The 27,902-nt window shown below is 47.3% G+C and overlaps 1 protein-coding gene across 2 annotated transcripts in view; it reads right to left on the minus strand.

Moving 5' to 3' along the window:
• Window positions 1–2,711: 2,711 nt before the first annotated feature.
• BAZ2A (bromodomain adjacent to zinc finger domain, 2A) overlaps window positions 2,712–27,902 on the minus strand; it is a 43,636-nt gene continuing 18,445 nt past the window's right edge. For both annotated transcript variants that reach the window (XM_011988500.1, XM_011988501.1), the window contains exons 2-29: window positions 21,889–22,026; window positions 19,485–20,078; window positions 18,425–18,610; window positions 17,485–17,703; window positions 16,261–16,734; window positions 16,061–16,121; window positions 14,918–15,026; window positions 14,621–14,722; window positions 14,243–14,453; window positions 11,340–11,440; window positions 10,954–11,019; window positions 10,537–10,770; window positions 9,739–9,993; window positions 9,254–9,468; window positions 8,924–8,998; window positions 8,223–8,403; window positions 8,062–8,121; window positions 7,089–7,233; window positions 5,909–6,567; window positions 5,551–5,773; window positions 5,303–5,458; window positions 5,041–5,192; window positions 4,555–4,844; window positions 4,317–4,449; window positions 4,056–4,202; window positions 3,483–3,712; window positions 3,222–3,365; window positions 2,712–3,136 (exon numbers count right to left, since the gene is read on the minus strand). In XM_011988500.1, coding sequence (XP_011843890.1) covers window positions 2,971–3,136; window positions 3,222–3,365; window positions 3,483–3,712; window positions 4,056–4,202; window positions 4,317–4,449; window positions 4,555–4,844; window positions 5,041–5,192; window positions 5,303–5,458; window positions 5,551–5,773; window positions 5,909–6,567; window positions 7,089–7,233; window positions 8,062–8,121; window positions 8,223–8,403; window positions 8,924–8,998; window positions 9,254–9,468; window positions 9,739–9,993; window positions 10,537–10,770; window positions 10,954–11,019; window positions 11,340–11,440; window positions 14,243–14,453; window positions 14,621–14,722; window positions 14,918–15,026; window positions 16,061–16,121; window positions 16,261–16,734; window positions 17,485–17,703; window positions 18,425–18,610; window positions 19,485–20,078; window positions 21,889–22,026 — 5,726 coding nt within the window. In that variant the 3' untranslated portion in view covers window positions 2,712–2,970. The remainder of the gene's footprint in view (window positions 3,137–3,221; window positions 3,366–3,482; window positions 3,713–4,055; window positions 4,203–4,316; window positions 4,450–4,554; window positions 4,845–5,040; window positions 5,193–5,302; window positions 5,459–5,550; window positions 5,774–5,908; window positions 6,568–7,088; window positions 7,234–8,061; window positions 8,122–8,222; window positions 8,404–8,923; window positions 8,999–9,253; window positions 9,469–9,738; window positions 9,994–10,536; window positions 10,771–10,953; window positions 11,020–11,339; window positions 11,441–14,242; window positions 14,454–14,620; window positions 14,723–14,917; window positions 15,027–16,060; window positions 16,122–16,260; window positions 16,735–17,484; window positions 17,704–18,424; window positions 18,611–19,484; window positions 20,079–21,888; window positions 22,027–27,902) is intronic.

The raw sequence follows: 27,902 nt of genomic DNA on the forward strand, positions 1-27,902 counted from the left end.
CATTTTGGTGTCTTATCCGTGAGTGGAAAGTGGTAAGCTGGTGATGGTCCCACATTTGCTATGACAGAAACATAGTTAGGAAGCTGGGGCCACATCTCACAAGGCAGGACCTGGATACACTGAATCCCACTTTGCTCCAGCCCAGCAACTCAGCCAGACATTTAGGCAAGAGCACTAATAACCCTTTCCATCCACACAGAGGTGTGGAACAGGAGTCCAGCTTTTAGTACCGTTTGCACAGAAAAGGCGAACATGTTGTTCCCCTGCCTGTGGTCTCTTAAGCCAGTCATGACCATCCCAATGCCGTCTCCCCCTCAGGTGTACACGTAGAAGGGAAGATGAATACACAGAGTCTTTTGAATCTCTATCAAATGTGGTTTTTTTTATTCAACTGACAAGCACTTTTCTACAGCTGCACTTGTGGAACATCACATGGCAAAAACAGGAGTTTTTTCGCTAGACTTTTTTTTCTTTTTAACCTTATTAAAAATGAGATTGGTCCTAAAAATATAGAAAGAAATAAATTTAAATTCACAAAAAACTGTACATTATCAAAAAGTCACTAAAACACCACATTTGGTTATATAAAAAGTCCCTTTTGCTGTAAAAGGAACACGGAAACTTGTTGGTGTTGATGGTGTGGTTTCTTCCTGTCAACCAGACTGATGGAGGGGAAGCAAAAGGGCAGGGGGTGGGTTGTCTTTTTATCTTAAACCTGCTTTCCCTACCAAATACTCTTGTCATGAGAGAAAATCCACCTAGCTCAAGGGGGCAGTGAAGATGAGGAAAGAAAAGCAAGAAATGGCCCCTTTGATTATGCCCTATCCCTACCCCTACCCCACCCCGCTCCAGCCCCCACTTCTTCAAACTGAGGCTAGGACCCCACCCCGCCATATGAGTGCCTGGTCCCTAGGGAAAGAGATGGAGCTGGGAAAGGAACACAAAGCAGGAACCATGGAGATTTCACTCCCCCATCCACCTCACCTCCAACAATGAAATTAATCTAGTACATCTTATACCAGGGGAAAACTGCCAGGGGGAAAAAGCGGAGCCCCCAACTCTAACAGTTTCAACTGTCTAACACAAAGTTTGTTACAGCGCAGTTATTTAGATAAAATATAAATATTTATGCATAATATAAAGTCAATTCAAATATTCTTCAATCCACCTCTTATTTAAAAGCAAAAAAAAAATCTCAAATAAAATTAAAAGTTTTGAGGTTTATCTGACAGAAAAGGCGACTTTAGAAATAGGCTATGGGGGAGAAGGGGCATAAAGGAATAAAGGGGCTGCCCCAGGACCTACACTGCCCCTGCCCCCTTCAGTGGCTCTTCAGTGCTGCCAGAATACAAGGAATGCTCCACCTCACCTGGCACCCCTACCCCCAATGGAACATTTCTTGGATGCCTCAGCTCTCTGCTTGGGCCAGCCAGCAGCCACCTCCCCAGTGCAAGTACCCGTAATCTCTGAAGGGAGGGGCTCTGCTGAGCAGGAGAAGCAGGGGGCCAAGGGCCCATGGCTATAGCTGGGAGTCAGCAGCTTTCCTCTCATGTTGGGGGTTAACTTGGACACAGTCACATGTAGGGCAGTGATGGACCCAGAACCCCTCCTCCCTACTCTCCTGTGCTCCAGGGTCTCTGCTGCTGGGGAAGGGGTCCTGGAGTATGAAGTGAAGAAAAGCACAACTAAATGGGATAAGGAAAAGATCCAGTTCTACCACTCTCCCGTAGAAGCTTAAGATTCAAAACTACTGAGAGGAGAGGGAGTTCCTGCTGAAAGATTGCACAGTCTGAAGAGGCTGGAACAAAAATGACCAGGAGAGAGACACAGCCTTGTCTCCAGAGAAATTGTTCCTGTGGTTTCCCAAAGACAAAAAAGTGATGGTTTTAAACAATGGGAAAAATGGGAATGAAAACAGATACTTGGGGAAACTGAATGGATCCTATCAAACAATACAGGGTCACAAGCACAGCATCTTCTCTCTCACACACACACACACACACACACACACACACCGTGCTCTCTCTCTGAGGCCGGCCCCATTGCTACCTGGCCTCCATCTTGGGGTGCACCCAAACTCAGCAGTAGTTGTCCCTGAGGAGTTCCCAAGAGGGTTTGGGAAGGAGGTGGGGAAGGAGGCTGGAAGGCCCAGGAGGCCTCCCTGCCCTCTCCCCAGCTACTGAGTTTCAGAAAAGGCTGGAAACTCAGCATGTGAGGAGCATCCAACGTCATACAGGGGATAGCTATCGGCAGGAAGATGGGGACAGAGAAAAAGACAGGGACCTCTGAACGTTTTTTTTTCCTTTGAAGGGAAAAGATTTGGGAGAAGAGAAAAGGAGGGAGGAACCCGTACACGATAGTTTTACATTATTGGATAAGAGAAAATCTGAAAACTGGGGGGTGGGAGGTGGGAAAAGAAAAACAGACCGCGAAAAGCAAGGAAGGGACTGAACATGGAAGCAGCATGTCCAGGGCCCGGTGTCCGGCGCGACACACTTGGGAGTTAAGTCCACTTTACTGGCCGTCACTGCGGGTCCGCACACAGTACAGAGTGTTTCTTGGTTTCACACATTCACTAGAACTATTGCTATTGTTAAATAACCCCAGAATGCTGGGGCACGTACAGGGGAGGAGAGGAAGCAGGGAGGAGGAAGTAGGGACTTCTTTCCCCGTCCCCATTTTTAATTAGCAAATAAAACAGAAAAGAAAAATTTTTTTTCTTTCTTTTTTTGGCTTTTAGTCCAGAAGGACCTCATCTCTGCACCTCTTATTTGAGGAGCAAGAGGAGGAAAGGGAGAAAGGGATATAGGAATAAGAGGATGTGGGGTGCTGCCAAGGGCAAGGTCAAAAATCAGGGTTGTATCTGACTTGAGTCTGGACCCAGGGCAGCATCAGCAGGTGAAAATGGCAGGTTTTTTGTTTGGAAGGTGGGGGGGAGATGCCACAAGGTGACTCCCCACCTCCCTTGCCTCACAGATTGGCCTGTTTTCCCTGATAAAACTCCTCCCAGCGGCTCTCGAAGAAGCGGCGCATGATGTGCCCAGCCTTGCCTACTTCAGAGTCATCCTCGTTGAAGGTCTGGCAGTTGTCAAATACCAAGAGGGCATCAGCCGCAAACTCCTCTGAGCTGGTGTACCTGGACAGGGCAGGGGCAAAGCTGTGAGCTGGGTAGGAGTTGCAGCAGTAGCAAATACCAGGCGGATGCACCCACATCTACTTACCCTCCCCTGAGCAGCCGCTCCCGCATGGTGGAAAAATCCATAGGATTTTTGATGATGCGCCGGTACCCACTCACCAAACGTGGGTTCACAGGCTCTAGGAAAGGCCAGGCTGCATCATGGGACTCCATCTCCATCAGGATAATCCTATCATTACAGGGACAGTGATGGCTCCATCTCAGAAAGCAAATATACTGACCCCTCCCAGCCCTTTCCTCTGGCAGAGGTAGGGCCAACTGTCCCCCCAGGATTCACTCAACTCACTCGCAAAATGTGAGATCACTGTGGTGGTTCCGCATTGAGAGTCGCCGCCGCTTGGAGGGGGACTGCCCCTCTTCTGAGTACCGAGGCCCTGCTGCTGGGCTTTCTCGACCCCTCAACAGTACCCGGCGTCGGCGGCCATCACCCTCTGAGAAGTTCAGCGAATAAGCACTTTTCCGCTTCTGGCCTCGCTTTGGGAAACCAGGCTTCTGAGTGAATTCTCCCTCTACCTGCTTAGTATAGGAAACAAGTGAGATTAGCAACAGCTGGAGACGCACTGCTTGCCCTACTACAAGCTCTGCCTAAATGTGATTTAAGGCTTCAAAATACTATCATGCATAAGCCGGCACTGGTTTATTCACATAACCCAATGAAGTAGGTAAAAGGGAAGATACAGTTATTATCATTTTATAGAGAAAGCAATTAAAGCTATAGAATTTAAGTGACTTGTCCAAAAAAGGACTTAGAACCCAGCTCCCCTAATACCCAGTCTGGGACTCTTTCCAAGAAGACGAGAGATTGAGCATAATCTCTGATTTCTGTTTGAGTGTGGGAAAGAAAGAGCAGAAGCCTCACCTGAGCCAAACAGACAGTACAAAACCAATCTCCTTCTGGGACAGCCTCCATCTTGGGACGATGGCAGTAAATGTGGCAGCCACGGTCACACCCATCACAAAGCAGAAGAAACTCATCATTGTCACCCTTCCGGCAGACTAGACACGTCTGGACCAAGGTTGTGAGGAGGCAGAATGAGCTCTCAAGCCTCTACCTGCCAGTGACCCCACCCGCCCCTGCTGGCTGGCCCCTCAGCCTTTCCAGGCTCTCTCAGCCTCTTACCACTTTGTTGACAGACTTCTCCCAGGCAATGGACCTCTCCAGCTGGCCCAGGCACAAGCACACCTGGGCTGCGCTCCGGCACCGCTCGAGGGTCTGGCGCCAGACACGAATGCGAGGGGTGATCTCGTATGATCTGGAGGGAGAAAGTGGTGATCTTTGGATGAGGAGCAGGATCCACTAAAGAGGAAACTTATCCCTTTCTCTCCAAGACCAAGAATGGAGGGTGGGAGTCACTCACATCTCTGTAGTGGTGCCCTCAGGGGCACCATTAGGTGTGCTAAGCAGGGCCTTCTCCAGCACAACCTCATGAGTTGGCCAGAGGGGCTCCCGCAGGTACCGCCGTTCTACATTCTGTTCCAGGGCAGCCAGCCGCATCACAGCCAGGTCCAAAGGGTTGGTAGTTTTACGCTGAGGTGCCAGTCCTTCCCTGCCTCGACCTCGCCAGGTGATATCCTCCTGGGAGCTGGAGAGGTGCTCACAGTAGGCCAAGTCTTCACGGGTAGAGTCCGGGCTAGGACATGTCCAGCCCTTGAGTTAAGAGAGAGGAATAAAACTCACTGTAAAAGGAGGAAAATTTGGCATAGGAAAAAACCAAAACAAACAACAACAAAAAAAACATGACCCACTTAAGGTAGGTCACCTGTGAAGTGTTTTTTCTAACAGGGCATAAGGGACTAATGCTTTTCCCTAAACAACTTCCTACACAGTGCCAATCCCACCATACCCGAATCTGCAGATCAGACATGATAACCCGCTGCTCCAGATCCTCGACCCATTGAAGCACTGCTAGGTCTGTCTCATACGTCTTCTCTTTGGGGGACCAGCTCATCATGCCTTCTTGAAAGACAGGTAGTTGCCTGGGCTCAAAGATGGGGTCTGAGAAGAGAGGTGGCAGAGGGAGAGGCCCATCAGGCTGTTGTCCACAGCAGCAGCTCAGTGCTTACCCTGGGCTCTTCAGCTCAAGCTGGGTGTAGGAGTGTATTTACCAGCTGAGGGCCGTAGGCAGACTTCCTGCAAGAAGTCCCTGTGCTTGTTAAGGTGTTTGTGAAGTGCCTTCTCCCGGATACCTCGGGGATGTAGGGCCTTGAGCATGGCATCCAACGTTTCAGGATCTCGTATCCACCACCAGCCTGAGCACATCTCTGTGAGCGGATGAAATATATGTGGGGTGCCAGCTGTGAAGCACTGCTCACACTGGATACCCCCACTCCACTCTCACTCCAAGATCACTCACCAGGTGGGACAGGCTGGGCTGTCAGCTGGGTTAGGTAACGCTGTTCCATTTGTTTGAAGAACTTACTGGGAGGTCTCCCTCTCCGTTTGGGCTGTCCCAGCCCTGTGGGACTCTGTGGCATTTCTCCAGGGTCTCCTGCTCGCCTCTTAGGGGCCAACCCAGCCAAGGGCGTGGAAGAGAACTGCACTGGAGAACAAGGGTTGGCAGCACTGGGTCTATTCATCTGTGAATAAAATGAGACATAAGGATGTTTTCATGTTTATAGGTTGCCTCAACTTCAGGCAGCAGCTCCAAACCCAGGCAATGGTGCCTGTGGCAAGATGAAATCAAGTGCATACTACTAATTCTGGCTACTTACTGGCTTGGAGGAGGCAAGCTGCTGAGGGGAGGGAGTGGGTTGGTCCTCAGAAACGGCAGGGGGTGGTGTAGGGGCAGCATTGCAGGGCATCTGGGCTGAGATGTTAAACCAGAGTGCTTGAGGATCAGGGCTGGATTCTGCCTCATCAGGCTCTGGCTCCTCCAGGGGCTGTGATGGAGCTGGGTCTAGTTTTCCAGGACTGCTATCAGGCGTGAGGACTGAGCTGCTCAACAGGGAGCTATGGCTCTGAGTCTGGCTCAGCCAAGACAGGAAGGCTGACTGGCTGAGGTCATGCTGGCTCTGACCCAGTGACAAAGGGGAGCCTTCTTGCTCCAGGAACCCCTTATGGGACTGAGGATGGGACTGAAGCTGAAGCTGAAGCTGAGGCTGGGGCTGGGCAGGAGCATGAAGCTGAGCCTCAGGCTGAAGCTGGGCCTGGGGCTGTTCTGAATCCTGACCCCTGACAGGGGACTTAAGGTGCCTAGGTTGCATAGACCCAGGCTTAGTTTTTCGAGGTCGGCCTCGGGCCCGGGCAGGAGAACTGGCAGTGGTGTTGGAGCCAGCTAACTCCATCTTCATAGAGAAGAGGGCAGGGTTGAGTGACGTATGGGCTGCCACTTTTAAGGAGTCAGTTTCCTTCTTTATCACATCCTCAGGAACTGTAAAGAGAAGTAAAGAGCTTAAGACATATGCTGACATACAAGGGAAAAGTAAAAGGGTGTATAAACTTAGGACCTATGCTTTCTTTTTCTCTTGGACTTAGCCCCCCTTTTTTGAGATTCCACTGGGAAGAGCTTACATACCAATGAACACAGTATCTGGGGAAGAAACACTATTCTCCCAAGTAATCAGCAGCAGCAGCACAATCATAAGCTAACGTTTATTGCAAACCAACTATAGGTTAAGTATTATTCTAAGAGACTTAACTCATTTTAATCCTCTCAGTAGCCTCATGAAGTACAAATACTATTATTATCTCAACTTCACAAATGAAGAAACAGAAATATACAACTGGAAATGGCAGAGCAGGTGGGTAGGCAGCTTTACTCTAAAATCTGTGCTCTTAACCATTACACCATATTATCAGAAAATGAAAGAAGCCCAAGACTACTAAGGAAAAGGAATTATTTAATTCTTGTTTGATAGGACTCAGAATCCACACTCCCACAGACACACCTACCTAAGTTCCCCTCTGTTCCTTCTACAAAGATACCAGCCAAATATGGCAATACCCAGTAGCGACGTCTGTAGCGGTCTTGACCCAGGGAGACCGCCCGAAGCATCTGGGATGAGTGAAGCAGCTTTTTGCGAAAGAAAAGCTGACGCTGGGTAGACAATGAAAATGAAGATGAATAAACGCATTTCTAGAGTGACAGTGGTGAATTCATCCAGTATATCGGAGAAAGGCTATGGCTCTCAGCCCCTCTATAAAAGTGATGCCATCTGGGCCTAACTCAGAAGGTGATTAAGGTCAAGAGCGGTGGCTCACACCTGTGATCCCAGCACTTTGGGAGGTCAAGGCAGGTGGATTGCTAGAGCCCAGGAGTTCCATGTTATCAGCCTGGGTAACATGTGGAAACTCTGTCTCTATAAAAACACAAAAATTAGCCAGGCATGGTGGCTCCCGCCTATAGTCCCAGCTACTTGGGAGGATCACCTAAGCCCAGGAGGTTGAGGCTGCAGTGAGCCATGATCGTACCACTGCACTCCAGCCTGGGTAATAGAAACCCCATCTCAAAAGAATAAAAATTAAAATTAAATTTAAAAAATACGGTGATCGGCCGGGCGCGGTGGCTCAAGCCTGTAATCCCAGCACTTTGGGAGGCCGAGACGGGCGGATCATGAGGTCAGGAGATCAAGACCATCCTGACTAACACAGTGAAACCCCGTCTCTACTAAAAAATACAAAAATCTAGCAGGGCGAGGTGACGGGCGCCTGTAGTCCCAGCTACTCGGGAGGCTGAGGCAGGAGAACGGTAAACCCAGGAGGCGGAGCTTGCAGTGAGCTGAGATCCGGCCACTGCACTCCAGCCTGGGCGACAGAGTGAGACTCCGTCTCAAATTAAAAAAAAACAAAAAAACAAAAAAAAATACGGTGATCAATTCTTGCCCAGCCCATATCTCCAACTCTTGGGAGGTTAGAAGCACAATACCTTACTGAGTTTTTCTATCTGGCGCTCTAGCTCTGGGATGCTAGATGCTGTGGCATCAACCTGGGGAGAAACATGTGAGCGTTAAGAAAAAGGAGGTTATCAGATTCAAGAAAGAGGAATCTATTTTCTAACTCCCACTTTCCTTGATCTTGGGCCAGTACCTCTCCATCTCTTCGACCCCTGCGGCCATGGACAGCTGCTGTAGACTCCTCTTCTTCCTCTTCTTCCATGCCACTGGTCTCCTCCATGATCCGAGAACTGCGCCTCCGTCCCAGGCATTCCTCTGGCCCTTCCATCTCTACCTCAGACCGCCCAGTTCGCTTGGCCAGAACAGTTTTCAGTCTTAAAACAGATGGAGAAAGATGAAGGGATGGCCGAGCGCAGTGGCTCACACCTATAATTCCAGCACTTTGGGAGGCCAAGGCAGGCGGATCACCTGAGGTCAGGAGTTCGAGACCAGCCTGGCCAACATGGTGAAACCCTGTCTCTACTAAAAATACAAAAATCAGTCAGGTGTGGTGGTGGGCACCTGTAATCCCAGCTACTTGGGAGGCTGAGGCAGGAGAATCGCTTGAACATGGGAGGCAGGGATTGCAGTGAGCCGAGACTGTACTATTGCATTCCAGCCTGGGCAACAGAGCAAGACTCCATCTCAAAAAAAAAAAAAAAATTAAGGGAAACTGGTGAGGAACATGATAGTGCCACAGAAGAAATACCTGGACTCCAAACCATCCTGGGCCCTGGTAAGGTCCCAAATCCAGGGAAGGGGCTAAAGCATCACATTTCACGCCAAAACCCTGGCTATGCTTCACCCACCCCACTTCTCTCCTCTCTGGGGCTCTACCCTCTGTCTGGTCCCTACCTCCGGAGCCGACCTTCAACAATCCACTTGTTTTTCCTGTAGCTGGACATACTCTCCAGAGTCTTGTCAATCTCACTGCAGGGGAATAGGGAATAGGATGAAGTGGCAGCACAAAAAAAGGGAAAGGAGGCTCAAGGGTAAAGGGGCTGCAGCTGAAAAAGGAGTTCCAGCCTAGAAACTAGATCAGATGAATGGCAAAGGAAGGCTTAGGTTCTCCCAGGGAGGGCACTGCAATTCAGTCCCAAGTCACTCCATATCTTCAGAACATGGCAGTGAACACACATTCTGATGCAAGGCATACAATGACCATCCCCACTCCCAGCCTCTCACTTGATGATGAGGGTGGAGCCATTGAGCTCATGCACAAGGAAGGCCAGGACAGCAGCCTTCTGCTGGGGTGACTGGGCCTGAAAAGGCTGGGTGCGCAGGCGGTCACAGAGGGCTGGCTCTACTCCGTATGCCATAAGAAAGCAGCGCAGGATCTCCGACACATTGTCTCTTGTCAGTGGGATCTCAGACACCTTCTCCCCCAAGATCTTTAGGGACTGTGTGGAGGAGAGCATAATGGGAGTGAGTAGGGAAAGATGAACAACCAAGTTGGGTGAATGTGCAACAGGAAAACACACCAGAAGAGAACTATGGGGGTTAAGATAGAATACAAAAGACCACAAAAGAAAAGGAGTAAAATAAAGAAAAATAAAATGAGACAGGAATCAGGAAGAAAAAGAAATGGAAAAATATAAGGAAATGAGAAACACTAAGTAGTTATATCTCCTTTACTTGTCCTGGTTACTTTGGGAGGGACTTGCACTCACCTGACAGTAGGAGGGCAAGCCAGGATCATGGAGTGCAGCCTTCAGCAGCCTCACCAGCAGGTCTTGCACCTCACCCAAGCTGTCGCCTTGACACAGGAGTCCCTCCTGCAGGACCCCCAGGCTAGGCACATCTTTGGCAGGATCAAAGCCCAGCACCTTGCCAAAGCTATGCAGGAACTCCACAATGGTCAAGCAGTCTGAGAAGGCCCCACTGGGCAATGTCAGACCAGGGACTCGTGAGAAGTCAGGCAGGGGCTAGAGAGATAAAAGTGTTCTGTTAAAATAAAACAGTTAACACTGTTTTATTTTTTAAAATAAAAGAGTTAACATTGTTTTATTTTTTAAAATAAAAGTTAACACTGGGGTTCTTCTTTTAATCTTTATGTAATTTTTTTTTTTTTTTTTGAGATAGGGTCTCACTCTTGTCACCCAAGCCAGAGTGCAGTGGCATGATCTCTGCTCACTGCAGCCTTGACCTCCTAAACCCAAGCAATTCTCCCACCTCAGTCTCCCAAATAGCTGGGACTACAGGTACATGCCACCACACCCAGCTAATTTTCATATTTTTTGTAGAGATGAGGTCTCGCCATGTTGCCCAGGCTGGTCTTGAACTACGGGACTCGAGCAATCTGCCCGCCTCAGCCCTCCCAAAGTGCTGGGATTACAGGTGTGAGCCATGGCACCCGGCCTTCCTTTAATCTTTCATGGAAATGTTTCTCCCATTGCAGAAGTCCCTGTTTTTTTTTTAAAGGAAAGTCTTCCCAACTGACCCAGGAACTGTTACTCTCTCCTCACTACCTGGTGGTCAGTCAGACACATATCCTCTGTTGGCTTCTTCATTTCCTCCAAGATCATCTGTTGCCTCTGCCGTTCCTCCAAGCGCCTCTGTGTGGCCAGGGTCTTATCTGCTTTACAGGCTGGCTTGGCTTTGGCCACCTCCTCCTTTTCCTTCATTTTTACCTTCTCCTTCTTTTCCCTCTTGACTTTTTCCTTCAGTTTTTCCTGCTTTGTCTTTCCCTTTTCTTTCTCAGCCTACCCAAGGAAAAGAGGAACCAGGAGTGCCATAAAGATACCAGTTACTATCCTTCCCTGTTCCCAGTCCTCCCAACCTCACAGCCCAGAAATCTCACTATAAAACAAGACTGATGTACGTGTCTTGCAAAATCAGTTTAGTGGCTTCAAAATTATACTTGGCAAGTTTGTACATGCACCTACCTTGGATTTCTTCTTAGCTTCCTTCTGCTTTAAGCTCTTGGTCTCTTGTTTCCGCTTATTTCTGGCCTGTAAACCATAAGGGAAGTCATTTCTCCTCAAACTCTGAAAGCATCTCTGCTTGGGCTAGGATTCAAAAACAGACAAGGGTGCTGGGGAGGAGAGGTGAGAGATGGAATGAGGGGTTGGCAATGGATTAATTCTCTCACCCTAGAGATGCCCACGTTATTTTTGAACAAGCCCAATTCTCTAAATCAAGCGCAAGAAATTTCAGGGTAATGAAGATATACTGCTACACAGGGAGTGGTGGATGTGGGAGATGAAAATAAAACATGAAGTAGACTGTAGGAAAAATTAACCTACTGTGTCATCTCTCTGATGTCCCTCACCTGCCCTTGGATAGTAGTCTGACACTCTCCCCGTTGTACCTTCTGCCTCATCTTCTTCTTGCTTTTACCAATCTTTGCTTTATCTTCCTCATTTGATGTTTCTTGAGAGCAGAAAGAAAAATGAAACAAGTGAGGCAGGAAGGCAGTTCTCTAGCATCCAGGGCAACACATGCCTGTCTCAAAGCTGGCCTCCCAAGCAGTTCCCTGAATAATCTAGTTTTTTTTTTTTTTTTTTTTTTTTTAAGTATACATAATAAAACATTGGGGGGAAAAATGTAGGAGAGGCACCTGCTATGGGTGTGGCACAAAGAACTCAAATGACATCTGCCCAGAAGCACCAGCCCCTGGCTCCAATCAGACTGCTTTACAAGGTGTCCTGCTGATAGAAAAGAGGCCACAATGGCAGAGTAGCCTTGTAGCCAATCTCTATCCCAGGATACCTGACAAGAGCAGCAACCCACAGACTGATTTTAGAGCAGAGAGCAGAGAAAGGATATAGCAAGTCGAACTGTCAGGGAAAGAGGGTAGTAGTTAGAAGCACTGATTAACCAAGGATGTGCCGGAAAAAAGCCCACACAGCGGACACCTCAAAAGAATCAGATCAACATTGACATAGCTATTGATCATGCTCAATTCCATGTCTTGCTTCACTAAAAGTTCTGAATTTCTTCCTTCCGGAAGACTTGTGGAAGTATAATTCTGCAAGCAATAGAGTATTTCATAATTGATGTTTCTGACATGACTGTCTCTCTCTATATATATATGTATGTGTATATATGTATATGTGTGTGTGTGTGTGTATATATATACAGACACGGAGTCTTGCTCTGTCGCCCAGGCTGGAGTGCAATGGCACAATCTCGGTTCACTGCAACCTCCGCCTCCCAGGTTCAAGCCATTCTCCTGCCTCAGCCTCCTGAGTAGCTGGGACTACAGGTGTGTGGCCACCACGCCCTGCTAATTTTTTGTATTTTTAGTACAGGAGGGGTTTCACCGTTTTAGCCAGGACGGTCTCGATCGCCTGACCTCATGATCTGCTGGTCTCAGCCTCCCAAAGAGTTGGGATTACAGCAGTGAGCCACCGTGCCCGGCCCTGACATAACAGTATTTATTAATTTGTTTCTGGTATAGAAACGCCACCATATGTCTACATGACAACCCTTTAAGACAATTACGGGCAGATGAACTACCTAAGGCTTTGAATAAAATATGAGACTTGACCGGGTGCAGTGGCTCACGCCTGTAATCCCAGCACTTTGGGAGGCTGAGGCAGGTGGATCACCTGAGGTCAGGAGTTCGAGACCAGCCTGACCAACATGGAGAAACCCCATCTCTACTAAAAATACAAAATTAGCCAGGTGTGTTGGCACATGCCTATAATCCCAGCTACTCTGGAGGCTGAGGCAGCAGATTCGCTTAAACCTGGGAGGTTTTAACTAGGGAATCGCTGAAACCTGGGAGGTTGCGGTAAGCCAAGATCGCACCATTGCACTCCAGCCTGGGCAACAAGAGCAAAAATCCATCTCAAAAAAAAAAAAGAAAAGAAAAGAAAAAAAGGTCAGGTGTCGTGGATTACGCCTGCAATCCCAACATTTTGAGAGGCCGAGGCAGGTGGATCACAAGGTCAGGAGACCGAGACCATCCTGGCTAACATGGTGAAACCCTGTCTCTACTAAAAATACAAAAAATTAGCCAGGCGTGGTGGTGGGCGCCTGTAGTCCCAGCTAGGAGGCTGAGGCAGAAGAATGGCGTGAACTCAGGAGGCGGAGCTTGCAGTGAGCCAAGATCGCGCCACTGCACTCCAGCCTGGGTGACAGAGTGAGACTCCGTCTCAAAAAGAAAAAAAAAAAAAGAGACTTGTTCTAGGTCATTTGGTTGAAACATGACAGAGCTACATGTCTGAGTGAGAATCAAAAGACTAAGTTTTTTCACATTCTTCACACTACACCAGGGTAAACACACTATTTACTGAAAAATTTAGGTATTTCTCACCCGTCCATCCACTAAAACAGTGCTTCTTCTTCTTCTTCTTCTTCTTATTATTATTATTATTATTATTATTTTGAGATGGAGTTTCACTCTTGTTGCCCAGGCTGGAGTGCAATGGTGCGATCTCAGCTCACCGCAACCTCTGCCTCCCGGTTCAAGTTATTCTCCTGCCTCAGCCTCCGGAGTAGCTGGGACTACAGGCATGCACCACCACGCCAGCTAATTTTTTTTTTTTTTTAATAGAGATGGGGTTTCACCATGTTTGCTGGGATAGTCTCAGTCTCTTGACCTCATGATCTGCCTGCCTTGGCCTCCCAAAGAGGTGGGATTACAGGCGTGAAACACTGTGCCTGGCCTATTATTTTTTTTAGAAACAGGGTCTTGCTGTGTTGCCCAGGTTGGAGTGCAATAACACAACTGCAGTTTACTGCAGCCTCCAAACTCCTGGGCTCAAGTGATCCTCTCCTGCCTGCCTCAGTCTCCTGGGTAACTGGGATTATTAGGCACACACCACCATGCCTGGCTCCCAATTATCTTTTAAATTCAGATGTGAATTCTGAACTTCCATGATCGTAAAAATGAGTAAGGTAGGAGGGTACAACTGAACCAGTATAAGATAAGGAGCTAAAAGATGGAAAGAAAGGGCAAGAAAGTCCTCTCCTCTGGGCTAAACACATCTGGGGACAGCCCAGGGTTTCACTGGTAGCAGCAACTCAAGAAAGAGTATGGCTGGAAAAGAAGCATTCCCAAGCGCTGGGACTATGATGCTGGATTCCAAAGAGAAGCTGATTCAGATTCGTTCTTCCCAGATAATGTTAGTCACGCTCCTGGGAAATCCAGGTATTAGCAATTCATCAACATTTTAGATACCTCACGGAGGAAGCCGAATTCCAAAGTAAGAAACACCACTGTACCTTGGGCCTCCAGTTTCTTTAGGAGGCGGTTGTCTGTCTTGTCCAACAGCTCAGTAATTTTGACCTTAGGTGGCCGACCTCGGCCCCGTTTCACCTTGGGGACTTCCTTAGTCTTAGTCTTCTCAGTGTTTCGAGGTCGACCCCGTTTGCCAGTAATTGCCTGAATCCTCGATGGGATCTCCTCTGCTGAGAGCTGCACCCACTGCAAGCCCTAAGGTAGCAAGGGAGACTGTTACAGTAGGAAGGAATCGGTGCAGGCCACTAGACCGTCGGAACCATTCAATGCCCCAGAACCTTCAAACCCCACAAGAGGAAGCTGCAGCTTGTCCACCAACTCATCCTCAGGGACAAAAGCATATTTAACCCTTAGGTCTGCACCTCTGGCGTGTCTCTTTCTTCAAAGAAATCTCCAACAGGCATACGGGGACTGAAGCTGAAGTGCTCACGGCGGACACTGTGTACCACATTGCGGCTCAGGTACTAAGAGGAGGAAGTAAAGTAACATTAATAAAGCTGGAATCCTACCATGTATTTGGTCAGCAAAGGCTCAAGCAGAACAGACCCAGAGCAGACAATGGCAGCCTGTTGCCACTGAGCCCAAGAACGGAGTCTTAGGCAGTGGAAAGGAGTCCACTGAGCCCAAGAAAGGAGTCCTTTAAAAAAAAGCTACATTACCTTGATCACTTCTGGAAATTGCTTCATCCTCTTCCCACAGGGGCCATAATACCAGGTCTCCCCTTGCCATCGGTGGCTGCCCTTCTTGATGCGCACCTCTCTCCGCCACCTGCCAGAGAAGCACATGGGCCCTGCCGCCAGGTCACACCCCTACCCACTCCCATGCCACCTAAGAGCCAAGCCCTCTGAGCAGATGGCCCTCCCCACATTTGTATCTCTAGAACTGCATGCAGATGCAAAAGCACCAACAGAGATAAGCTTGGATAGAAGGCTGACTTAAGCTCCAGCAAATACACCAAGGTCCTTAGGAGAAAAGCAATATACCAAACTGCACAAGCTCAGAGATCTCCACCCCCCTTTACAAAATCAGTGAGATAAGCAGTCAGAAACCCCTCCCTGAGCCATTCAGGGCAGTTACTGGATTTCCAGTAAAGAGGATAAAGACCTAAGGGGAATAAAAGCAGAAGACAAAAGACAGGGAGGCAAGCAGAAAAGTAAATTTGCTGCTGACTCCATGAAAAGACTCAATATGCCAGGGTTTAGTTAGGAACTCTGTGTTCTGAGCAATATTATTCTAAGACTAACTCTAATCTTTCTCTCAAAATTTTAAGCAGTACTCAGACTTGGTGACCACAAGTAGCCTTGAAGGGGAGGGGTGGGGAAGATCCAGGAAGGCAGTTATTTCCACAAGGCCCTGGTGTCAGCTAGTTTGTTCCTTTTGGTCATGTACTGTTCCTGCCCTCACCTCTCCTAAGAGCATTAAAACAACAAAACCACCTCAATTCATTAGTACTAAGTCGCTCCTCATTCATTACTATCCCTTCTCTACAGAAATAGGACAAGCCAGCTAGTTTGGATGTAAGCCCTAGGGTTTGAAAAAGATAATAGCTGGAGCTCCTTGGGCAAAATTGAGTCACTACAAGATGAAGAAAGAATAGGTGATGGAAGATAGACCTTGAGAGAAGACGGAAAACCTAGGAATCTCATGCCAAGAAACATTATCACTGCAGATAACTGTCCTGTAATCTACTCTTGTATGGCTCATTCCTCCCCCATCTCAGAGGAAAAGAGGCATTCCCTCCTTTCTAGAGTTGTGCATTAAACTTGTCAAGGTCAATAAATGTAGCAAACTAGAGCATTTACCCATGTTGGAGGGGAAGACGAACTTCTTCTGGGGTAGCAATACGTCTCCTCATGACATCACCTTGGGAGGAAGGGATACCCAAGTTAAGAGTTCAAGCAAAATATTTAAACAATAGACCAGCAGGGAAAGGCTAACTGCAACATGGGACAGAAAAGTTTCTTGTAACCAGACAGGGATAGAATAGAATCTGGATACTCACCACTACTAGAAGTAGTGAGTTCCTCTCCAGTGATCTCTTCCAGGTCAGCAGTGGTTTCTAGGAAGCTGCTGGCATCCTTATTTGCTGGGGAGGCTGTTGGAAAGGCAGCTGCTGGGGAAGTTACAGGAGAGGCTTTTGGGGATGTCACTGAAGCCGTCAAGGGGACTTCTGAGGAAACTGCTGGGAGGACTGCTGAGGAAGCTGGAGAGACCACTGAGAAGACTGCTGGAGAGACAACTGTAGAAGCTGCGGGACAAACTTCTGGAGAGATTTCTGGGGAGGCTGCTGGAGAAACCACTAGGGAGACTGCTGGGGAGGTTGTTGGCGAGACTGCTGGTGAGGTTGCTGGATGTAGCTGAATAGTGGATGACTGATCAGGAGCTGGCTGGGTCAGAGATGGTGGGAAGTCTGAAGACTGAGTTTCCATTTCCTCCTGTTCAGCGTCACTACCATTATTCAGGTCAAAGCTGTTATCTAGAATCCAAAGGGACAGGATAGGCTTTAAAAAAAAAAAAGGCATCACATAAAACAAGAGAATCTACTCAGTCAAACCTGGACCAAGCTAAACAGGGTTACTTCAAGGGGTCTTCCCTAGGGTTGGAAAAAGTAGCAGCTTTTTCTCCCAACCAATCACGAAGCTTAAAGGGTAAAGATGCTACAGATGTCACTGTGTGAAGAAATACCTTTTACCTGGTGCCAGTAAAGGCTCTGGCCTCCTTCTCCCTACAAATTCCAAGTCTCACAAGCTCTTCAAAGCAGAGGGCACAGGTCAGAGTATAGCAGTCTGTGCCTCTTTTAGTCCCACCATACACTATCCCATAGCCCCTCAGCTCCCAGCAAGTGCTTTCCCACTTTTTTTTTTTTTTTTTGAGATGGAGTCTCGCTCTGTTGCCTAGGCTGGAGTGCAATGACACAATCTCAGTTCACTGCAACCTCCACCTCCCAGGACCAAACGATTCTCCTGCTTCAGCCTCCCAAGTAGCTGGGATTACAGGCGCGTGCCACCACACCTGGCTAATTTTGTATTTTTAATACAGGCGAGGTTTCACCATGTTGGCCAGGTGGTCTCGAACTCCTGATCTCAGGTGATCCGCCCACCTCGGCCTCCCAAAGTGCTGGGATTAGAAGTGTGAGCCACTGCGCCCGGTCAGATTTCCCACTCTTAAGGCCCTAACTGTGAAACTTATTCTCTCATCTTTCTTTGTCCTACCTACCCTCACTTACCTTGCAGGACAGACTCCCCTAGGACAGGTGGAGAGGTGGGACTGGCAAAGATAGAGGCTGATGTTTGACTATCATCTGCCAGGAGACTGAAGGCAGTAGCATTATTGAGGGAAGGGCAATCAAGGGCAGAAATCACAGGGCTGTCCTCAAGAGGCAGCTTGTCCTCTGCACCCATTAGCTCTGTGTCATCAATACCATATAGTCCTCCACTCACTGGCTCTGTTCACAAGGGTAGAAAAATCAGAGCAGGATAATGAGAAAAAAAATCAGAAAGCAAGACTTAAGAAACACTGGTCAGAAAATATCCAATTCTAGTTCCCACAGTGTGAAGATTCTTCCTAATATTAAATTAGGTAACAACTAAAGCCTTCTCCCTGAAAGAGTAGTCATGAGATTGTAGGGATCATAAAAGTTTGAGGGGAGGCCAAGGCAGGAGAATTGCCTGAGGCCTGGAACTCAAGACCAGCCTGGGCAACATAGCAAGACCTCATCTCTACAAGATGAAAATGGAAGGAAAGGCATTGGTGGTATTATCTACCCAGAGACCTATGCAAAATTCTAGGATTTATCATAAAATATGTCTTTCTTGTACTTCAGTGGGGTAAAAGGTAACTGCTCACTGACAAATGTTTCCTTCCTAGTTTGTTAGAACCCAGAAAGATCAACTGTGTGGTAATAAGTCCCTATCCAGTGAATTATTACAGCCCAGAGCTCTTGGCCAAAAGTAATACTGGGAAATAACCTGGGACATAAACCAATTCAGCTCAGAGTTCAGTTAGTGCAACAAGGCCAGTGGCATGTAACTGTAGTCTGCCTTAGGCCTACCTGGAAACCCCAATGCCCTGGATTCCCTAATACTTTTCCCATTTTACTGTCTCTTTCAGGTAAAGGTTGGCTACTGTGCATGGATAAATTAAACGGGGCCAGCCTCCAAACCTACCTGGTGCCAGAGAGTTGAAGGGCTCCAAAGAGTCTTCACTGAGGATTGGAGTGTCTTCCAGTTGATCAGGAAGATGTGAAGGATCATCTAAACAACTCACTGTGGGGTCAGGGACCAGGACTGAGACCTCTTGGTGTAACGATTCCACAGAAGGGACAGAGCCATTGTAGCCACACATCTTCAGTTCTAGGAAATCCCAGGAGAGACCAAAAGTCAAAATCAGTGCCTTATATTGGTTCATTTAGCTATATTAGGCAGTCAGTCTTTGCTAGAAGGATGTTCATTCATTCAACATTTATTGCGGCCAGTTCTTTGCTGGGAACCGATCACATCAAGATACTCTGAGCAGAGAGGTACTGGTAAAATCAATCCTACAGCAGGCAAAGAGAGGAAAAGAGAGTGGGGTCTGAGATAAGATCTTTATCATGTTCTCAGATATCTCCCCCATCCAGTGGGAAACAGAGAAAACATCCTGTAATTATACAGAGTGGTGATTACCCTTGTATCAGGAATCAACTGGAAGCTAAGCTTCTATCTATTTTGAGGGAAAAGATGAGAGGGGCTGTCACATGTACTAATGCTAAACAACAAAAAAAGGAAACTGAGTAGACAAATAATGATATGCTCTGCCTGCTTCCTTCCCTCCTTCGTATGCCAATCACTACATTGGGCTCAGACGACTTTAGCAGCCAGTCTGCTCCTGCCACAGTTAGTTAAAACAGCCTCAATGCTCACTGCTAGACCCTAACCACTTCATATATTTTGAAAGAAGCCTTTCTTGATGCAGGGTGTCTGTTGGGGCTGTTTCGGGCTCGCCCACCTGCCCTCTCCAGGCCAGAAGCTCTGCATGAGCTTGAAATAATTTGCACTCCCACTCCCGAGCTGGTGCTGCTGCCACAAAAACACCAGCCACTTGGCTCTGCTAATTGCTAATCACCAACATGCAAATCAGCCTCCACTGCAGAGAGCTGGAAAGACAAGTTTTCCTCACCTCAAAAAGCCACTATCCCCCCCAGCTCCATTTTCCCTTTCCCCACCCAGTTCACCAACCCAGTTATACCTGGCTGCTCTTCTTCCAGCTCCAGGCTGCCTACCAAGCCAGTGCCATTCTCTGCCACAACTGAAGTCATCTCCTTTTCTGCTGCCTCATCAGGGTGGATATCACTGCCTACCTCCTGGGAGGGTGCAAAGGTTTGAATGCTAGATCCCAACATAGGAGAAGTCTGTGGGGAGGTGAAAAAACTAGGGGGTCCATTGGGCATCACCTCAAAATTCTGGTCAGGAAAGGAATCATACAGTTCTTGTGAATCAAAGTTAAGCCCCATGGGACTCTGGGTACCGTTGGCCCAGAACTCTTGGCTCCCAGCCCGAAGGTTAGTGTTGTGACTTGGGGATGAAGGTTGCCGGCTGCCCCCAAGGATGCCGTTGAGTGGGTATTGTCCCCCCGAGAACTGGGAGAGAAGGGGTGGGTCCTTGAGGTTGCTGCCAGAATTGGCAGATGGGTACTGTGAGTAGTTCCAGAGACAGTCGTAGGCCACGCTGGGGTGATGGAGGTGTGAGGTGCTGGAGGAGTGGGGAGCAGAGTTCAAAATCCCTGAAGTAGTAGTGTGAGATACAGTAGATAAGCCATTAACATTCACATCCCCATTCAAACCTGGCAGAGAAGGAAAGAAAAGGTCAGCTACAGATATGTAGGCAAGCAACTCTACCAAAACAAACCCAAAGTAATAGCACTGACTAGAAAAAGACATGGTAAAGGAAAAGGGGATTCCTCCCCTGCTATATCCAGTTTTTGGGTCTCTGGAGAACACCAAGCCCAGAGGCTCCTGGATGTAGGCTTAGCAACTGCTGCTGAGGCTGCTGAGTAGGGGGCTGGAGAGCGCTCCAGGCCTGCCATGGGAGCCACCAGCAGAGCTGGATGCTGCTGCTTACTACTGGCTTTTTTTTGTGGTTTATTTTTTGTTTGTTTGTTTTGAGATGGAGTCTCACTCAGTCGCCAGGCTGGAGTGCAATGGCGCAATCTCGACTCACTGCAACCTCCGCCTCCCGGGTTCAAGTCAATTCTCCTGCCTCAGCCTCCCGAGTAGCTGGGACTACAGGCGCCCACCACCAGGCCCGGCTAATTTTTGTATTTTTAGTAGAGACGGGGTTTCACTGTGTTGGCCAGGATGGTCTCGATCTCTTGCCCTCGTGATCCACCTGCCTCGGCCTCCCAAAGTGCTGGGATTACAGGCATGAGCCACCATGCCTGGCCTTTTTTTTGTTTTTAATTAAATGAAACTGTTTGCAGACTCCCTACAGTGACTTGCGTTCTGCCCTACTCTCATTCCCTAGGGGATTTCTTCCCTTGGAGGGGCATGACTGAATTCTCCAGGGGCCCCCTTTCCCCAGTGCCTATTTGGCCCCACAGTGGCACCAAAAGGGACAACCTCCACCTCACTGGCACATGCAGATCCAGCACTTTGTGCTGGGCTAAGAATAGAATTTGTAGTCACCACAGCGACAAGAACCCAGCTCAGAAGGCTGGGCTTGGCCCTTCCCTATAGGCACTAGAAGGTAATATGCCAGCTGGGGCGAGGGAGACCTTTGCGTGCAGTGCTGTCGAATTCAGCTATCAACATCAATGGCAACCTCTGGAATGGAGGACAATCAATCAAAAAGAACCAAGATATTAAGGAAGCTTGAGAGGTAGGGTGGAACCCAATGAAATAAAGGAGCTTCTACCATCTGCAACCCTTTTGGAGAGGATAGGAGGGAGAAGCAGCAGTATTTTTCTGCTGCAAGAAAGGAAGGAAGCATGTGGGCTTCTCTCTGCTTCCCAGTATAAAGGACCTGAAACCCAAGCAAGATTATAGAGGTACCTGGCGAGTCATGGCACAGAGCAACTGGTAAGCCAAATCCAGGAAAAGACCCAATCCTGGCAGCAACACCTCCATATGGAATTATGAACTTCTCTCTGGGGAACTAGGTAAGCACTAAACTTTCCCTTGTCCCTACCTTCCATCCAAGGACAGAAGGTGGAATAAGTACTTATAGCATCTGCCTTTCTCTGATGTACAAACTAAAAGGCAATACACTGCAACTTGCACTTCATTCAACTCTCAGTACTGGCCCAGTGTAGCTCCCTAACCTCTAAAAACAGCTTCTTAGAAGGCTAGTCCTTTATCTCTCTCATGAGTCCAACCTGGTTAGCAGCAGCAGTAGCCACCTCACCGCTCTGTCAGCAGCCAGGGGAACAGGGCTGACAGAAGAACAGGCTAAGATGAAAAAGCCATTGGGTTTTCCTAACCTCTTTCAACCTTAAGTCAATTAAAAAAATGTTTGCAAAAAACCCTAGAACTTGTTCATAGAAGTTGATTTCCCTCCAGCAGCTAGACCAAAGTGAAGCAAAATAATCCCCCATGAATCCGCCCTTAAGGGTTGATGCCCATTCCCTCCCCAGGCCAAGCAGCCCTCACACTCACTTTTCCCTTGCTGGGGGAAGTTCATGGGAGACCCGTTAGTGTAGAGGCCCTCCCCTGAGGAAGGAGAGGGTTTCAGTCCTGAGGCAGCAGGTGCAGGGGGAAGGCCAGTAAAGTTAAAATGGTCGTTTGCCTCCATTTCTGCAGGAGGGGAGAGAGAGGGGGAAAAAATACTGGCGGTTAAACAAGGTTATGTCACCTGGAATCTTCCAGGGGGAATGACCCCTCCCCTCCACCTACTTACCCTTCTCCTACCTAAGTACTTCGTGAGGGAAAGTACAAGCTAAGAAAAGAGAAGGAGAAAATACGCCCCAAGGCTGAGCAATGACCCTAAGAAAATAGTCTTTTAAAGCCAGCTTTGGTGATTAAAAAACAAAACGAGTTAGCGAGAAAAACCAAGATACAAGCCTGGAGTTTTCCCTCTGTGTAAGCTCCACTCAGCCCAGGTTACCCTTCTATATTAGATATTAGCCCTCTACTGTAACACTTAACATTCTCCATCCTTTTGTTTTTATCCTCAAGGTAAAGTCTCCTTCCCAGGCCCACAAAAGGTTCTCAAAGCCATCTTTTTGAGAGAAAAGCATACTTGATAAACACTCTTTGTTTCATTATTAAACTTGAGCTAAACATAATTTCTGATTATCCTATCCATAGCCCTAGACATCTCAAGATAGTAGTTACATTAGTAAAGGGATTTGAAAAGGAGAATACATTTCAGAAAGGTGATCATAATGGCAAACCTCAAATCAACCAGCAATAATTCTACTCTTTATGCTCCCCAAGAACATGGGTCAGAAAAATGTCAGCAGTGAAAAATTGATTAAATATCAGGGTGTCCCAAAAAATATTATTCTGTTATGTCTATTATGGTTATTTCCTAATATTTTAGTTTTGTGACTTAAATATAAAGAAAGAGTCACAGAGAAAATAGCAAGATACTTATATTTGTAAAGTGCAATGGCTCATTGAGGTATGGTTAAAAAGTTTTTCACCCAGGCCGGAAGCGGTGGCTCAAGCCTGTAATCCCAGCACTTTGGGAGGCCGAGGTCAGGAGATGGAGACCATCCTGGCTAACACGGTGAAGCCCCGTCTCTACTAAAAAATACAAAAAACTAGCCGGGCGAGGTGGCACATGCTACTCGGGAGGCTGAGGTAGGAGAATGGCGTAAACCCGGGAGGCAGAGCTTGCAGTGAGCTGAGATCTGGCCACTGCACTCCAGCCTGGGCAGCGGAGCGAGACTCCATCTCAAAAAAAAAAAAAAAAAAAAAGGTTTTTCACCCTTTCTGAATACTACTAATAATGATGAGAAGCCCTTGATCAGAATGAATTTAACTTTGATAGAGGAAAGGAAAGAAAGTAAACAGAAGCCAGAATTGTTGCTCAAGTCTAACGTATCAATCGGATTCTTGTGATATCCTAGTGCATACCAACTTGATATGTGAGAAACGTAATCTGTCTTGATACAGAAAAAGCAACTCCTGAATTATGTTATTACATTTTAAAAAAGAGAAGAATTCAGGCCAGGTGCGGTGGCTCATGCCTGTAATCCCAGCACTTTGTGAGGCCGAGGTGGGTGGATCACCTGAGGTCAGGAGTTCGATACCAGCCTGACCAACATGGTAAAACCCTGTCTCTACTAAAACTACAAAAATTAGCTGGGTGGTAGTGGGCGCCTGTAATCCCAGCTAGTCAGGAGGCTAAGGAAGAAGAATCACTTGAACCCGCAAGGCAGAGGTTGCAGTGAGCCGAAATTGCACCACTGCACTCCAGCCTGGACGACAAGAGTGAAACTCCATTTCAAAAACAACAGAATGAATACACTGGTTAAATACATATATGATAGGCCTGGCATACTGGCTCACACCTATAATCCCAATACTTTGGAAGCCAAAGCAGGAGGACTGTTTGAGGCTACGAGTTTGAGACCAAGCTGGATAACATGGTGAGACCGGTCTCTACAAAACATTTTAAAAGTAGCAGGGTGTGTGGGCGTGGTGGCTCACACCTGTAATCCCAGCACTTTGGGAGGTCAAAGCTGGCAGATCACCTGAGGTCAGGAGTTCGAGACCAGCCTGGCCAACATGGTGAAATCCTGTCTCTACTAAAAACACAAAAATTAGCCAGGCGTGGTGGCGGGCACCTGTAATCCCAGAGGCTCGGGAGGCTGAGACAAGAGAATTGCTTGGACCCAGGAGACGGAGGTTGCAGTGAGTGGAGATCGTGCCACTGCACTCTAGCCTGGGGAACAAGAGCGAGACTTCATCTTGAAAAAAAAAAAGTAGCAGGATGTGGTGGGGGCACACCTGTGGTCCTAGCTTACTGGAGAGGGTAAGGCAGAAGGATCACTTGAGCCCAGGAGGTCGAGGCTGCAGTGAACCATGATCATGATCATGCCACTGTACTCCAGCCTGGGTGACAGAGCATGACCCTGTCTCAAAAAAAATAGAATATATATATATGCCCACTGGCCAAAGTCTGCAAGAGTCACATTCATAAACATGCTACATTACTACAAATTAGACACCACTAGTATAAATGTGAATATAGCATAATTCTGAGCATGAAATATAAACTCTGCATAGTATGTGCGAATTGTCTGTATCTTAATCAATTTTAACTGAAATTTTAAAAATAAAAATAGGCCAAGCATGGTGGCTCATGCCTGTAATCCCAGTGCTTCAGGAGGCCGAAGCAGGAGGATCGCTTGAGGTCAGGAGATCAAGACCAGCCTGGGAAACGCAGCAAGGCTCTGTCTCCACAAAAAATAAAAAAGTTAGCTGAGCATGGTGATTCCTGCCTGTAGTCTTGGCTGCTCAAGGAGGATGAGGCAGGAAGATTACTTGAGCCCAAAAGTGCAAGTCTAGCCTATGTACCATAGCAAGACCCTATCTGTACAAAATAAAAGCAATTTGCATTTTGTTGATTTAAGGGAGAAAGTTTTTAGGACTTACTCATCTCCCATATAGGATATCTCATCTTTAGTCTAAATAGGGGTATCCAATCTTTTGGCTTCCCTGGGCCACACTGGAAGAAGAATTGTCTTGGGCCACACATAAAATACACTAACGATAGCTGATGAGCTTAAAAAAAAAAAAAAAAAATCACAAAAAAATCTCCATGTTATGTTTTAAGAAAGTTTACAAATTGGCATTGGGCCAGATTCAAAGTTGTCCTGGGTGGGTTGGACAAGCTTGCACTAAATTAAGTAGCACACCTAAACCTGCCATGCATCAATGAAAAAACGGAGTCTTTACAGTGAAAAGACCCCAGGTTAGCCAGGCATGGTGGTGAGCACCTGCAGTCCCAGCTACTTGGAAGGCTGAGGCAGGAGGATCTCTTGAGCCTGGGAAGGGGAGATAGCAGTGAGCCAAGATCATGCCATTGCACCCCAGCCTGGGTGACAGAGCGAAACCCTGTCTTAAAACAAAAACAAAAACAAAAAGACACGGTCCTCCAGGATTTCCCCCCCCTTTTTTTTTTTTTTTTTTTTTTGAGACAGTTTCCCTCTTGTTGCCCATGCTGGGGTGCAAGGGTTCGTGATCTCGGCTCACTGCGACCTCCGCCTCCCAGGTTCAAGCAATTCTCCTGCCTCAGCCTTCCCAACAGCTGGGATTACAGGCACCCGTCAACACGCCCAGATAATTTTTTGTCTTTTCAGTAGAGACAGGGTTACACCATGTTGGCCAGGCTGATCTCGAACTCCTGACCTCAAGTGATCCACCCACCGCGGCCTCCCAAAGTGCTGGGATTACAGCCGTGAGCCACTGCGCCCGGCCAGGATTTCCCTAGTATAGTTAGCAGTTACTCCTCAGCAGTAGGGGGTCTGAAAAATAAGCATCATGAGATTAATAATCCTTCTGAAGTGCAAGAATGAAAGGAAAGTTCATTCCTTAGTCTCTAGTTAGGTTCCTTCCAAAGCCTGTACCACAGAGCAAGGAGGACATTCAATACTTCACTTCAGAAGTTCTGGAAATACTATGCCTAGAGGGCCAATTTCATCTGCTCCTCACCTCTCCTCTCCCCAGTTTTTTGCACACCTCCCTTGGTGTAGAAGACACATGCAACTTCCGTCCTATGTGCAGTGAACTATATCCTCCTCAATGATGGGTCACAGTTCATTTTTGCATTCTCTATTTGAATCCACGAAAAAAGTTGTGACCACCTTATCTGCTGCTCTGGAAAAGCACAGCATATCCTGGTTTTTGTAAGCATTAATAACAATATGTGGATGGCTCACAGAAATCAGAGAAGTAAAACGAATGGGAAGTTATCTGGTATTTGAGATCGGTTTCTCTACCTGTCTCTACTGAACTGTCATCAGAACCACAACCACTTCATTTACAAGAAGCTTCCTAGACGCATAATATTGTCTTTGTGCTGTGCAATGTGGTCAGCATAATGTAGTGGGCTCTAGGTTCAAATCTCAACTCTATTTACTAGCTAGCTGTTTAACCTTGGACAAGTTACTTACACTTGCTGGGCCTAAGTTTCATCATCTGTAACAATTTTTGTACCCACTTTCAGGACTGGTGAGGATTAAATGAGAAAATCTAAATTAGAGCCCCAGCACAGTGTCTGTCATCCAGCAAGCACTTCATAAACATTAGCTTTTTTTTCTTCTTGAGACAGAGTCTCACTGTCGTCCAGAGTGGAGTGTAGTGGCATGATCATAGCTCATTGCAGTCTGGAACTCCTGGGCTCCAGTGATCTTCCTGCCTCAGCTTCTCAAGTAGCTAGGACTATAGGCACTCACCACCACACCTGGCTAATTTTTAAATTTTTTTGTAGACACAGGGTCTTGCTATGTCGCCCATGATGCTCAAATTCCTGGACTCAAGCAATTCTCCCACCTTGGCCTCCCAAAATGCTGGGATTACAGGCGTAAGCCACCTCACCAGGACTATGTTAGCTACTATTATTAGACAAACAGTAAAAGACTGTGCAGTTTCCAAAAAGATAATCAGGCCTGGCCGGGCGCAGTGGCTCATGCCTATAATCCCAGCACTTTGGGAGGCCAAGTCGGGTGGATCACCTGAGGTCAAGAGTTCGAGACCAGCCTGGCCAATATGGTGAAACACCATCTCTATTAAAAATAAAAAAAATTAGCTGGGTGTGGTGGCGGGCACGTGTAAGCCCAGCTACACAGGAGGCTGAGGCAGGAGAACTGCTTGAACCCAGGAGGTGGAGGATGCAGTGAGCTGAGATCACACCATTGCACTCCAGCCTGGGTGACAAAGCAACACTCTATCTCCAAAAAAAAAAAAAAACAAAAACAAAAACAAAACCAGTCAAGTCTAAACAGTCTACATATAATATATAAATATAATTTAAAACTAGGAATAATCCAGCCAGACTTCTTTATATGCAGTTTGACTCCTGATTTCAGATGTTACTTAAATATGGGAATTAATTATGTCACCGTATGGGAATACAAAGGAAATGTGAACACCTCCTCTCAACAATAAACCTAGGTTTATTTCATTTTAACCTTCCTACCCAGGATGCTTTTCACAATGAACCCTAAAGGTAAATTCTGTCCTCCCATTCAGAGCTAGTAAGAACAGTAAAGCAAAGGAGGGTATCTCCCTTTGAACTAATAGGATTTTCGCCAAATGAGAAAAGAAATCAGCCAGTGCCCAACCCCTAGAGTAGCAGATGACTGTCACACCAGGAAGTACATTCAGGCAAGCACCCAGCCCAGTCCCAGCTATATATACATGGATCTTTTAAGAGCTCCTATGTTTCATTTGTAAGATAAGGGACATTGTCCTATAAGCTTGAAGCAATAAAGCCCTCCCCACAGGGCCAAATAGGTTGCTTTTCTCTCAGTCCCAATCAAAGAGCTGCTACTCTGTGTGCCTGTGACATGGTTTTAATAGAAAAAGGCTGACAACACCGGGAGCAGTGGCTCACGTCTGTAATCCCAGCACTTTGGGAGGCTGAGGCAAGCGGATCACGAGGTCAGGAGATCGAGACCATCCTGGCTAACATGGTGAAACCCCATCTCTACTAAAAA

Source organism: Mandrillus leucophaeus, unplaced genomic scaffold, assembly GCF_000951045.1.
Source record: "Mandrillus leucophaeus isolate KB7577 unplaced genomic scaffold, Mleu.le_1.0 Scaffold332, whole genome shotgun sequence".
Classification (NCBI taxonomy): domain Eukaryota; kingdom Metazoa; phylum Chordata; class Mammalia; order Primates; family Cercopithecidae; genus Mandrillus; species Mandrillus leucophaeus.